Source organism: Prinia subflava, chromosome 2 (genome assembly GCF_021018805.1).
Source record: "Prinia subflava isolate CZ2003 ecotype Zambia chromosome 2, Cam_Psub_1.2, whole genome shotgun sequence".
Taxonomy (NCBI): Eukaryota; Metazoa; Chordata; class Aves; order Passeriformes; family Cisticolidae; genus Prinia; species Prinia subflava.
In genome coordinates, this window is record NC_086248.1 from 46,686,723 (window position 1) to 46,699,961 (window position 13,239).

The window sequence follows — 13,239 nt, forward strand, 5'->3', positions numbered from 1 at the left end:
AGTTGATTTCATGTTTGCTAGAATGGGTGTGAACCGTCAGTGACAGTTTGTGAGCAGATTCTGGCCCTGCAATGGAAGATACAGTGGGAGCAAGGGTGCTTTTGAGTGGGGCTCTTGATCACTAGTGGCAGTGTTCAGGGTCCAGGTTATGAGCATACAATAGCTTGTGGCTTAGAAAAGCTGCCCTATCACTCCCAATTGGGGATGTATTAGAATACAGTGAGGCTTCTCCCTTTCTTGTTCCTGGATTTCCTTCAGAGGGAAACCAGGATGCTTGGGGAAAAACTCAGATGTCTTCTGCAGTGATAGTGGAAGACATCCTAAGTCAGCCTCTAGACAGTAAGATGAGGGGGTTCAAAGTACCCTGGGTTTAGAAGTACTTTTTGACTTTCAAAACCAGGAAAGAAGGATGACTGGCACAGAGGGAAAATCCCAGCTGTAGAGATCTCTCTGTTGTGAGCAAAAAGTTCTCCACATCTGTCTTGTTATTTGATTTTTATGGGCAGCATATACTTGTGACTACTTCATTCTATCAACTTAGTTAAACCTCTAAATGGGAAAGGAGGAATATAATCTGGTACATGAATTAGGAAAGGTAGCCAGCATTTCAGCTAGGCTGCTTTTGGTTCTTTGAACAAGGAGCTTCCATCTTTGTTTGTTCTTCCCGTCTTTGTCGGAACCTGTGCTTGTCCTCCCAGAAAGCTCTACAGTTCTGTGTCTCAGGGATGAATAAGACTCTGTCTTTCACACAAACTTGGATCTTGGCAGGTGAAAAAGTAGAACTGAAAATACTTCTGCACTGCCAGTGCTTTGTCCCATGGAGATGGATATTTAGGGAGCAAGAGATGGGCTCTGTTACCTTAACTAGGGGATGATCACCTTTTACTGACCTGCAATTCGATGCCACCTGCCATCGCAGAGACTCTGTTTCAGTGTGACTGAAGTTGAAAAATCCTTGATTCCATTATTCAGTTTCACAGTAACCTGAGGGAAAATAATGCAATTATCATTGTAAACCCCCTTCTTTTCTCTATTTACCTTCTGTTGTAATAATGTATTTTTTACTCAAAACATGTCAAGTATCCAAGAGAAAGGAGAACATGACTTCATTAAATTTTTCAAAATAAAATAAAATACCTTTTTAATCCAAATGTAGTTTTTTGGTTGTGTTTTTGTGGTGGTTTTGTTTGGGTTTTTTTCTCAGATTTAGTAGTTCTGACATTCCTAATTATCTCAAGGAAGTATTCAAAAATTTAAAAATAAGAGCTAATTTCACTAATTTACTAGTATCTCTACTCTATCATTTCCTGTGTGGTAAATTAGTGTTTAGAGGCATCAGATGATGTTTTTGGCATCTTGCTAGCCACTTAATAAGGAAAACAGTCATGAAAAATCGAAGTATAAAGAAGCAGAAAAGATATGAGAAAGAAATACATGGCAAATTTAAGAATGACTTTAAAGTTACTTGTTCAAGCTCACCAATATGTCTCTGGCAGAGCTAGAAAGTGAAACTAATTCTGAATTTTCCACCTCTGCTGTAGTTAATGGATTAATATCTTTTTATGAATATTAATTAATATCTTTTTGCATGGAAATGTTCCAGCATCAGCAAAACAGTGTTGTGCCCCTGTTGTGGGACATGAGACTCCTGGTAGTGATTGCCAGAGAACTCCACACTGAGTCCCACCACTCAGACTTTTCAAATGTTGAAGTAGTCCCTGATTATGCTGACACAATGTTGACTGGAAAACACAGAATCATAGAATGGTTTGGATTGGACCTTAAAAATCATCTTGTTCCAATCCCCCTGCTGTGGACAGGAACACTTTTCATGAGATCAGGTTGCTCAGAATCACATCCAACATGGCCTTCAACATTTAATGGATGGGGCATCCACAGTATTTCTGGGCAACCTGTTCCAGTGCCTCACCACCCTCACAGTAAAGAATTTCCTCCTAATAGCTAATCTAAGTCTACTCTCAGTTTGAAGCCAAGCCTCTTTGTCCTGTCACTACATGCCCTTGTAAATAGTCTCTCACAGGGAAACAACTTATATTTAATTCTAGAGAGTCTCTGTTTTGATACCGTTGTAACAAAGAGATTTTTTTTTTTCCAGAAGGGCACCAACCAACACAATTAAAATGATCCTCATGTTCTCTTTTATTCACCTTTGGACAAAATGTATAGATTAAAGCAAATAAAGAATCATGGGAGAAAGTGACTCCTTAATAAATCACCCAGACAAGCTGTACTGATAGAGAGGCGTACATTTAAAAAATGAATTAAAGTTGCTGATCTCATTTGTCCAGCAAAACGGTTTTCACGAAACAGGCCTTTTGCAATGCATTTTAAGAGAGCACATAGTTAATGCTAAAGAAACACAGGGAGAAGAAGGCACTGAACTGCTTCAGTGACAAGCAGGTAAGAGCTGGTTTTCCCGGGTAAATTTTGTTTATGAATTACATATGCATTATACAGGAAGTGAGGTGTGAAGCAGTAAGTGAAGCAGCACCTTTTGTTAGACCAGTTGGTACAACTGGGAAAGCCAGACAAATTACTGGACATGCACAAAGACCTTTGGGTATAACTTTACATAAGAAGTGCTATACTTGACTGGTTCTGTACAAACACAGCTTTTAAGTGTGGTGTGATACACATCAGTGCAATGTACTTAAGGATTTATCTGTTAGGTCACCAAGGACTAGATACAGGGATAAGAATGGGCTTCTTCTTACCTAATGAGCTGCCAAAAGTTAGGTGTCTAACTGAAGCACCTGTTTTCTCTATAGCAAATATAGAAAAAATAAGTTCTCTGAATAAAATAATTATTCTCTGAATAATTAATCACCTAATTAGACACCTGCTTTAGGATAGGATGAATCATGATGTTAAACTGTTTACTCAGTCACCCTGCTGTAGCTGCCTGCTCTTGCAGAAGAGGAGAGAGTGTTTCCTCAGGTATTGCATTTCTAACTGAGGTACAGCCAGCCTCACTTAAATACCTTTTCACTTTGATTGACAGGTGCATTGCACTGATTGAAGAATATCCACACTGCTAAGTCTCTTGACTGTGCCCTGAGATTCTCCTCTGCAGGAAAGACCAAAAAACTGCCATGATTTCCTATGTTCTACATCTTTCCTTGTGTTGTTCACTTAAGACTGAAATTTGTTACTGTATGTGTGCAGTGTATAGCATAAAGAAGTTCAGATTTTATCAATGAACACAGTAAAAAATATAACAGTAGCAAAAACTATATAGTGAGGTAATTTCAATCCTCTCTCCTTCATTTGACATCCAGAGCCTGTAGAAACCAGGCCAACAGACAATCAGAACTTTTCCTTTCCTTCACTCTTTCCATCACATATGTATTTGATAAAGAAGAGACTGAGTGTAACTCAGACTTATATTTAAGAAAAAAAAGTAAAAAATTATTGATAGTTATCTTACTTGTAACTGTGATACATTTTTAATGTGTGGGTGAAAAAGCAGTGCCAAAGAGTCAGTGCTTTTTTTTCTTTTCAGCTGATAACAAAATATTTATGGCTTGTATTAGTGAAGTGATCTGCTCTTGTCTCCAGTGTTATTTTTAGTATTTTAAAATAAATATTTGGTTTGGCTAAGCTGTTATATTTAGGGGAGAAGTAAGAATTCGTTAATGGCAAATTTGTAAGACAAAATCTGCCTGTAGCAAAGGCCAAGTAGGTGGAAGAGAAACCAGTCAAGGCAGTAGAGGAGCTGTGACCTTCTTTATACCTGTCCATTTCTCATGTGCATATTCAGGTACTCTCCATTCACGCTATGACCATGCAGTAGGATTCCTGAGCTGCTTCGGGGACGTATTTCAAAAACAACTTCAAATTTCAGGCCTAAACTGAAGGATTCATCTGTGAAGTAAAAAGAATAACATTCTTTTTGTACTGAGTTAGTGATGAAATTGGACATTTATTCAAAGTCAAAGTAGATCATCAAACTCAGGGTGGATTTTATTTGTCCTTAAAGCGGTTGAAATGTGAGATAGCATGGTGTGCTGTCAGTGACTCACTTCAACTTCTGTTTTGATTGTGTTTGCTTGGAGTACTAATAAAGGTTAGTTTACTTTTCTCATAATTTAAAAAATGTATTTTTTTTAGGAATATTTCTTAGCAATGAAATGGACAGGAGAAAGTAAATGATCTGTATTTTTTGGCAGTTTCTTACTGTGCAGTTTCCTAGACACTCAGCTGTCATTACTGGGTGAGTGTTGAGTGAGTGGGAGTTCACTGGGGCTTTGATGATTCAGTAGGAGAAACTCCCTTTTTCAAACTGGTGACAGGCCAGGGAGCAAATTAGAAACACTTTTTTGATTCTTCTCGGTGCTGCCAGTGAATAGGGTTGTGCAGTTTCCTTTCTTGTTCAGATCAGAGCCTATGTGACCGAAACACTCTCATAAAACTCTTCCTGGAACACAGCAGGCCTAAATGACAGAAAAGATGTGTTCTGTCATGCTGTTTTGTATCAAGACATGCTGAAAGCCTTTCTGCAGGATTTTTTAATTACACGTTGTTTTGTTAATTAAAAAAAAATAAGGGATGACCATTTGATGCTGTACTTGGTCTTGGCCACACTGACTTCCATGATATTTTTCAGCATATTATGGTCTGTCCCCTTATTAAAATTATTGTTATTATTTGAAATACCTACATACAGATGTGTTTATGTAACAACTTGTAAGTTTCACGGCGACATTGTGACCTGTCAATATTGTCTGCTTACCACTACGGTGATCTGTTTCTGATAATCCTTACAGCTCACAGCCTTGGAAATTACCACACCCTTTAGTAAAAAATGCCATTCTGAAGCACAGTGAATACTACAGTCCTATTCTGGGATACATTTGTTTAGGAGTATATTACCAAGGACGACATATCCTCCTTCTGATGAGAAGTATGTTCCTGCTTCTGATGGCCCTTCAAAGCAAGGTGTTACACTGAAAGTCTGCGAAGCTGAGGTAAGTGATCTTCCATTGAGCTGTAATTTGCTGAGACAACCACTAAAGCTGTAGACAGAGTTAATCTGAGGGGTAAAAAAACCTTGATTAGTAAATAAACTGCTTGTGGAAGGAAATAAATTCTTCTGTCCTTATTTTTACTTGTTTATAAGCTGTAAGGCTGTGATTGTCTGGTACATCAGTTTTGAACTAAAAAACAATTTCCAGAGAAGGGAAGCAGGAGAAATGATTCTCATAGCCTCTCATGTAATTTTGATGACTTCAGGGTAATTCCAGCTTGTGTTTTCTCTCAAATAAAATATGAGAAACAACTAGGGCAAGGCAGTGGTATACATATACCTCATAGCCTCAAGGCAAGACAGGGGTCTACTTTCTACTTTTTCAGAATAGTTTATCAATCTTGTTAAGACATAACACTAAAGATTACCTTGAAAGAGACTGTTATGTTCGTTTTTGGTTTAACACTCCTTTCTGTATACTTCACTGGCAAGCTGTAGAACAGAATCCTGACCTCTAGGTATTGTCCTTAAAACAGAGGTACTAGGAGAGCATCAAAATGTCTCCAAAACTCATTCTGTATCTCGGACCTCAGGGTGAAATCGATCTTGCCTAATGTTACTTGTCTCATCTAATTTTGGATGTCACTAGGATTTTTCTGTTCCTCATAGGCCATTGTTTTCCCAGCTGCTGCTGCAAGGCTATGAAAGCCTAACCCAGCTACCACCATCCCAGCCCTGTGGAAGCTTTATTCTACGCACAAACTGAGCTGTCTTCTCCTCAGCAGGATGAGGGTCAAGATCCTAATAAGCTTTTGTCTGATCTTATCCCTACAGTCAGCTTTTGTATTAACTTTACATAGAGGTATGGCATCTGTACATAGAGGTCTGCTTTACCTGGATGTTTTTTACAGCTTTTCCAGGAGCTACACCTCCAACATAGAGTGGTTCAGTGACTTGCCAAGTATTTGTGTTCCCATCAAAAGATTCTTCCAGTACTCGGAGGCCATCAATTATCAAGCGACCAACATTTTTGCCTCTAATAAATATCACCTAGGAAGGGAAGAAAAAAAAATGTGGATGATTACTTCCATCTGTTAAGGGATCACTGCTGTGCTGTGGAAGAAGATGAGGTATTTGAGAGAAAAAGTGTGTGAGTGATACTCTACAAACCTGTTTTGCTAACTGCCAGTATTCTTTGCTGGTCAACCCTCTTTTCTCACATTCATATGAAGGCTAGATAGCAAAACCTGCCTTTCTTATGTTTTGGTGTACAAGACAGAGGTAATTAAGGTGTCGTAAGGTCTACTGAGATCTACCTATCACTGTTAGCATTTTCGCAGTCTTCATTATTTTTATGGTATGGATTCATCCAACCTGCTTTAAACACTTAAATGCCCAAGGCAGTAGTTTAGTAACTGCAGACTTTCTCTGTAGTTAATGAGGGAAGAGAGATACCTACAGAGGGAAATTCACCTTGACTCCTAAAATTGTCTTTTTATATTCATAGACTACTGAGGTAGCCTAAGACAGCTGTACTCCCTTCTTAGGCACTTCAAAGACATTTGCTGAACAAAATTATTCTAGTCCTTTCTTTCATAGCTCATTTAACTCTTAATTGCCTTACTGTTCTGCTTGTTTCCTTCATTTCTGTTCAGCTGTTAGTGTTGGGAATTGCTGAATTTTTATAACTGACTCACTTTCCTGTCCCTGTTTAATGACTTAATAAAATTCTGCGTGGAAGACCTAAAAAACATTGATGGAAGTTTCTTAACATATAGGTGTGTTTATGAATACATGAACGAAATCTCCCTGAGCTGTCACATGAGCAGTGTCTTTACTGCAGCCTTGACACCATGTGCCATCATAGAGATTACTTTCTTTTACTTACATTGTGCCACAGACCATCATTGTATTTCTCTTGGCTCTTAATCCTTATCTTCTGGTGACCGGCATTAAACATAAAAATTAGTCGGCCATGAGCAACGAAAAGGGCCATGAAGTCAGTCTCTTTTTGATCCGAAACGTAGAAAATCATTCCATGAGATGAGTGAGTTTTCAGACTGATAGAGAACTGAGCTCTGGCATATAAAAACACAATATTAACATTAAAGCAGATACATTTGATTTAAATCAAACATCAGGCAGAGGAAGACTGAGATTTTCTTTTCATCCAAGGAAGTATTCATCTCCCTTATGGAAATGGTGTTTCTGAGAAACATTCTGTGATGTTTCCAGTTTTTTGAACAGAAGTCAAAGTTGGAGAAGAAGCTGCCTGTTGAGGAACTTATTTTCAAAAATTAAAATATCTAGAGTGAATAAATTCAATGCAAACCACCAAAGTCTGACACTACATTTCCTTTCATATTAAACAGCACCGTTGGGGGAATTTTTAAGTGCCATGGCATGGAGGCCTGATGTTTAGTATTACTCCAGATTTGATCAAAGTCTCTTTGTAGTTCCTTGTGAAGTCCAAGACAACATGGGAAGTTATACCATTGTTGGTTTGATATTGTCACAGTGAAAATTTAATGAGTGATTGCTATTATTACTTCCAGTCTAAAACATAGCAAAGCTGTATCGGTGTAGGACAGTGGCAGAACTGATTCCTCCTTGTTCTGATGTCAGGTCTAACCTAGTTTCCATTCTTCATATTGTCTCAAGGACCTATACATTCCCGATGGCATGTGTGTATATGTTCCACAGACAGTCCCTTGCCAGTATCAGTTGTTTTAAAATGACAAAATTCATTGTTTTTTAAAAATGAACATTAGAATAATGTTAATAACATTTGGCAAATAAATATGTGTTGTAGGAATGAAGATGGGATGAAGATATTAGAGTTTGAGTTTTCCTTCATATGGGTACCATCAGAACTGCCCTAAGTAAAACGCTATTCAGTTAAAATGAACATAATTATTTTTTAATTTAAATCAGGAAAGAATACTGTTTTTTCTGAGTTAGTGGTCGGGTATGCTTCCATGAAGTACTGTCTTGTTGAATTTATAGTCTTTAATGAAAAGTATTAAACAAAAATCCTTGTTAGATTTTGAATATTGCATGACATATTCTGTGGGAGCATGAATATTAAATGTCAACAGTATCTGGACTCCTTATTACTTAGATGTCCATTATGGCTTGAATTGGACAAGGTTTTCATAGCTTTATGTCCTACTGCACTGTGAAGATTCCCAACCATTAAACTACTGACAAGGTCCACTCAGCACATTACTGCTTCCTTTCTGCTTTAATGCCTTTTCTTCTTGTGTAAAGAGACTGATTATTGTGCATTGCTTGTATGGAACTAACATCCTCAAAAGCTTCACACTAATAGGCAAGGAGACACATTTTGTTAATATGCAATGCAGATGAAGATTACACAAGAGGGATGTAACTGGAAATACATTCTGTGTTTTGCTCTTACTCAACTGAAGCATCTTTTAATATAACTAACAACATGCTTTACACAAAGTTTAGCCTGAGATATAAAGGAAAAAAGCCAGAATAACAGCAGAAATGCATCCCTTTTAAAAAAATCTGAAATACATCTTTCTCCTCCCCAGCATATTTACCTTTTATTTCTAAAGGCACTTTACCTTTGACTGAAATCCTTTGGTATGTGATCAAATTCTTGCCGGCTGTTTGCTGTTCCTCCAAATTGATAGGCATGTTCAGTTGCCTTGGGATTCATGGGCAAATGGCACTGAGGCTCTCTTTGCAAATTCCCTTGATACAGTTTTTTGAGGCCGGATGAAGGCTGTGAAATCTTGTCTTTATCTCTTCCCACCTTCAAAGAAAAAGAACTGTTAACCAGAATTTTTGGCTAAGATTTGGCATGATAAAATAACAGTATCATTTATGTATGCACTAGTAATATATTGTTTCCCTACATAAATACCAGGGTTGTTTCCAAGTCAAATTTGCCTTGAACAGATCTACTATAAATGCTGATTTAGGACAGAACAAAGGATAAGGAAAATACTTGTGTAGCTAACATAATTATATATTTTTTTTGCAGTTTTCCTAATTAAATTTTTTTCTTTCTGCTTTTGGTGATATCAGCTATATTATAGGCATAAGAGGGTGTGCTTGGCCTAAAAATTCTGCATGCTGGGTGAAGGGTTTTTCCCCATTTATATTAATGTGTGCTAATTGTACCTAGTAGAGAGCCATACAGAAGTAGATGGGAACAGAAACAAGCTTTTTGCCTTTAGAATACAGAATAAATAAAAAAAGACTTGTTTCTGAAGTACTGTTTTGAAGAAGTCAGATATTTCATTTTAGAGTTCTAGAATGAAAAGAGAATGATGGAAGTGTAGGCCAGATAGATAATGTCAGGGCAATAATTTCTAGTGAATGGAATATATAAAGGAACAGGAACCTGCTCATATGTGTGACATTGTCTTTAAGCATTTTAGATTAATAATTTGGAGAATTTTGGAGGACTCTTGAGTGGTACTGGAGCAATTTGTAGCAGACCTTTTTATTACGGTTTCCTTTGGCTTTTGATGAGTTTTTTCCTTTCTTATGGAGAAGAGCAACTGGAGGAGATTCAACAGGGCATCCATACAAGGATGCCTGAACTTTCTCAGAGTACTTCTGGAAATCTTCCACTTCAACCTCTTGATCCAACCTGTGTTTCAAAGAGGAGATGACAAGAATAGTGCTTTTTCTCAAGTGTTAGAATTGTTTGCATAAAAATCTCATAATTGTACATTTCAAGTTTAAATTATATTTGAATGGGCTGTTTTTCATTCTTGGACCATGGATACAGACTGTTCGGTCAACGTATGGGTAACAAGGACAGCCTATACTACATCTGCCTGTTGTATACATGCTGCCATAAACAGACAGTGTCAATCTGCAGCATCAAATTCAACTTTAAAATCTATATAAAAGCATTTCATAAAGCAATTAAGATCAACACATTCTGACCATTTTTGCATGACCAAAATCCTAACTTCCTCAGCTTCTGTGAGATGCCTTAATATAATTTTGTCTCAAAGGCAGACCTGAAAGCTACATAATATAAATATAAATTGCAGCTATGCAAATTATTCATTGCACCAGCAGCATTAGCAGGTGCAGTACTGAAAGCTTATTTCATCAAGTTATTCCCACCTTAACAATATCTTAACCTAGCATATCTATGCCAACAGATTCCATGGCAAATAAGGTAAGAATTTTATTCACGCATTCTGTCTAGCCTGATAAAATGAGAGAGGAATTTTTATTGTGACAATAAAACACTTTTCATGAGCTACTATTCAAGCTGTCAGGCACGGCAGTGGCTGCCTGTTCATGTGTTTGGGAGGATGTTACTCACCTAGTGAAGTAGGCATTGCTTATGCAGCCAGTGAAGTTGGCTTGCTGTGTTCTGAGGGGAGAGCCACCAAAATAAAACTTCTTGATGCTGTCTGGGCTTTTCCCTGCTCTGTCCTTTGCTGGGTTCTTCCTGCTCTGTTTCTTGTCATCAACAGTCAGCTCGTACCTGCAAAGGCAAAGCGTCCATTTTGCAGGCTAGCTTTGGAAACATCAGTGCCAGTGGTCAGACAGAACATTACATGCACCCAAAGCTCTCCACTCAGTGCATTCATCACTCACTGGTAGTGCTCTAAGGCACGAGAGGACCTTTTTGCTTTCAGCTGTGCAACAAGTAGCAGCGCATTGGCAATGTTGTGTACTGAGGCCCATGGATTTAATATTACCCTGCAGTTAATTGTGAAGTCCAAAATTGTACAGTGAAGAAAAATAAACTAAGGGATTGCTGATGAAGGGATGGAGCCATCATTTGGGTAAAATAAGATCCAAGCACATGCTAATTGTTTATGCCCCTATCCCTTTTGCCTTCTCTTCCATCACAGTGCATTGGTGTGTGAGTTTATACAATGCTTGTTACCTAATCTGATTTTGCAACCCACTAATTGTTGCAGAAGTCAGGAGCGATTCTCTGGCTTTAATAAAAAACTGAGTATACTAAAGCATCTGCATCAATTTTATTTTGCAAACTCTGGGAAATGTGACAGTCCCCAAGTACCAAGGCACCTTTTCACATCTTTAGCTTTTCAAACTGTGATTCTTGGATGCCAGAAGTCATAGGTACAAACCTTCATTTTTGTTAGGAAAGTAAGAATGCTTGTATCTCATAGGCTAGATTCTTAAAGAAAGTTGCTTTGATTATGTGACCTTCAAAAAAAATTAAACTTATAAACAATAGTAAAACATACCAATAAACCAAAGCTGTCAAGTCTTTCAAGGAGCACAGAGAGAGACTTATTCCCTACTGCTCTATTTAGTCACATTTGTGGCTGCCAGTGCTAAAAAATATTTTTAACATGTTTCACTGTGTTTATCCCAGATGGATGCTTTATGTGAAGATGCCTCAATTACTTTAGGGTAAACTGGGAATTGTTTTAACAAATTAGAGGAATCAATCCTGTCAAAAAAATAATTCTCATGCTAGCCTTAAATGTTTTTAAACTCTTTTCTTACCTGAGAACAAAAGATGACTAAGCTTTCAGAAAAACTATTATTTTCATCTTAATAAAAATTCCCATCATCTTGAGCTCAGGCCCAAGCTGGCCAGTTTTCAATTTCATTTAAAAATCAGCTGCTTAAAAAAAGCCCCACTCAAGTGTCACTTTAAAAGTGAGTGTTAAATGATAATGTGCTTTACAGGAAATATTTATGTTCTAAAGGTAGGTGATAAAAGGTGCTGGACAGCTTTACCTTTCTGGGGTCACAGAAGTAATGATGAAATGGGTTTTCCCATCATTGTAGTTTTTGTCTGGTGACTGAATTTTGGTTCCACTTGCGTTTAAAACCACAGCACCTCTCTCCATAGAGATGGATAGTACATCTGACTGAAATACAGGCAAAAGCATCATCATAAGCAAGTATTACACAGAAAAATTAACTGTTCTGTGATTTTTCCTGTTGCATTTATTTTTCTTCTGGTTATTTTCCACATTTGTGTTTAACTTGGAAAAAGATATACTCAGGAGCAAAACAAGAGATGATATCATTAGAATTTATATTCTTTCCATTTTTAAAGCCTGAATTCTGCAAGTCCTGCTGCTGATTATGTCTCATGTACCTGTCACGTGAGCTCCTTCCATGTAGCACAAATGTATGATCTTTACATTTAATTTGTGTTTCTGGTACCCTGGTACTGTATTGAGCAACTTTTACTGCGAGATTCCTGCTGTCATAAGACCAAGCCTTTTTTTCTTTTTCTAATTCCCTCTGTTCAATCACTCAAAATTATCTCAGAGATAAGATGTGCTATCTGGGTCAGGCATACGGGATCACTGTGCCACTAGCAGGAATATTCCCAGTTCCAATAGAGCAAGCACTGCCGTGTGCACTGGTAGGCATCATTCTGTCTCATTCTGCCAAGTGCTAAATAGCTGAACTTCCCTTTGTTAAGTAGGACACTCACACCTCATAGGATTAGAGCTGTTGAGTTAAAAACCTGAAGTGCTGTGTGCGAGGCCTCATTTATGCAAACGATGCGGGGAACTGACACGGTTACTGATTTCAATTTAAGGTAATACTCCAGGCTGCAACACGTGAAAGTTTAGAAGTGGTTATCGGTGTCACGCAGCCTTCTCTGCTGCACTGCTGATCGCATTCTGCAAGCATAGCAGAACAGACATTTGGGGGTGGCTGCAAATGTTCTGTCATCTGAGCTCATGCTCGCTGCAGATGTCAGTCTGAGCCTGCAGGATCTTGGGATCGCTTTGTCTCACACAACATTTTGTGAGTGCAAGTCCATATTTCTGCCCGTGTCACACTTCTGAGGGGGTATTTAGAGCAATAGGTGCAAGGAGCCATTCTCAAGCAGCAGTTTTCCCAGTCACACATGGAGGTCTGAGTGCCATCTGGGATGTAGGCAGCTTTCTGGCTGATTTCTGTCAGCAATGCTCAAAATGCCGTGCCACTAATTCAAACAAACTTTGCTTGTACTTGATTGTCTGGATGGCAAATGTCAGGTCCTTAATATTATTTGTACTTTGGTAGCACCTGCAGGTCCAAATAGGGATTGCAGTGCTGCTGATCACAGCAAGATGCTCTGTGCATTTCTGCCCTAAGGACTTCAGCGAGCGCAAATGTATGCATGCTAATTCTAGGCATATGATCCAGTTCTCTTCTCAGCATCAAAACAAGGTCGAAGCATTCCTGGTTTTCATCTGTAGATCAAATGCAAACTGTAAAAATGAGGTCACCAGTGAATGCTTCTATATTGCACACTC

The 13,239-nt window shown here is 38.1% G+C and overlaps 1 protein-coding gene across 1 annotated transcript in view; it reads right to left on the bottom strand.

Moving 5' to 3' along the window:
- The window catches only part of LAMA4 (laminin subunit alpha 4), a 99,334-nt gene that overhangs the window by 4,480 nt on the left and 81,615 nt on the right, over positions 1–13,239 (bottom strand). Inside the window, exons 28-36 of the mRNA XM_063389831.1 lie at positions 11,714–11,847; positions 10,311–10,475; positions 9,464–9,617; positions 8,581–8,771; positions 6,876–7,065; positions 5,882–6,037; positions 4,894–5,053; positions 3,755–3,885; positions 891–984 (exon numbers count right to left, since the gene is read on the bottom strand). Of these exons, the coding sequence (XP_063245901.1) occupies positions 891–984; positions 3,755–3,885; positions 4,894–5,053; positions 5,882–6,037; positions 6,876–7,065; positions 8,581–8,771; positions 9,464–9,617; positions 10,311–10,475; positions 11,714–11,847 (1,375 nt within the window). The remainder of the gene's footprint in view (positions 1–890; positions 985–3,754; positions 3,886–4,893; positions 5,054–5,881; positions 6,038–6,875; positions 7,066–8,580; positions 8,772–9,463; positions 9,618–10,310; positions 10,476–11,713; positions 11,848–13,239) is intronic.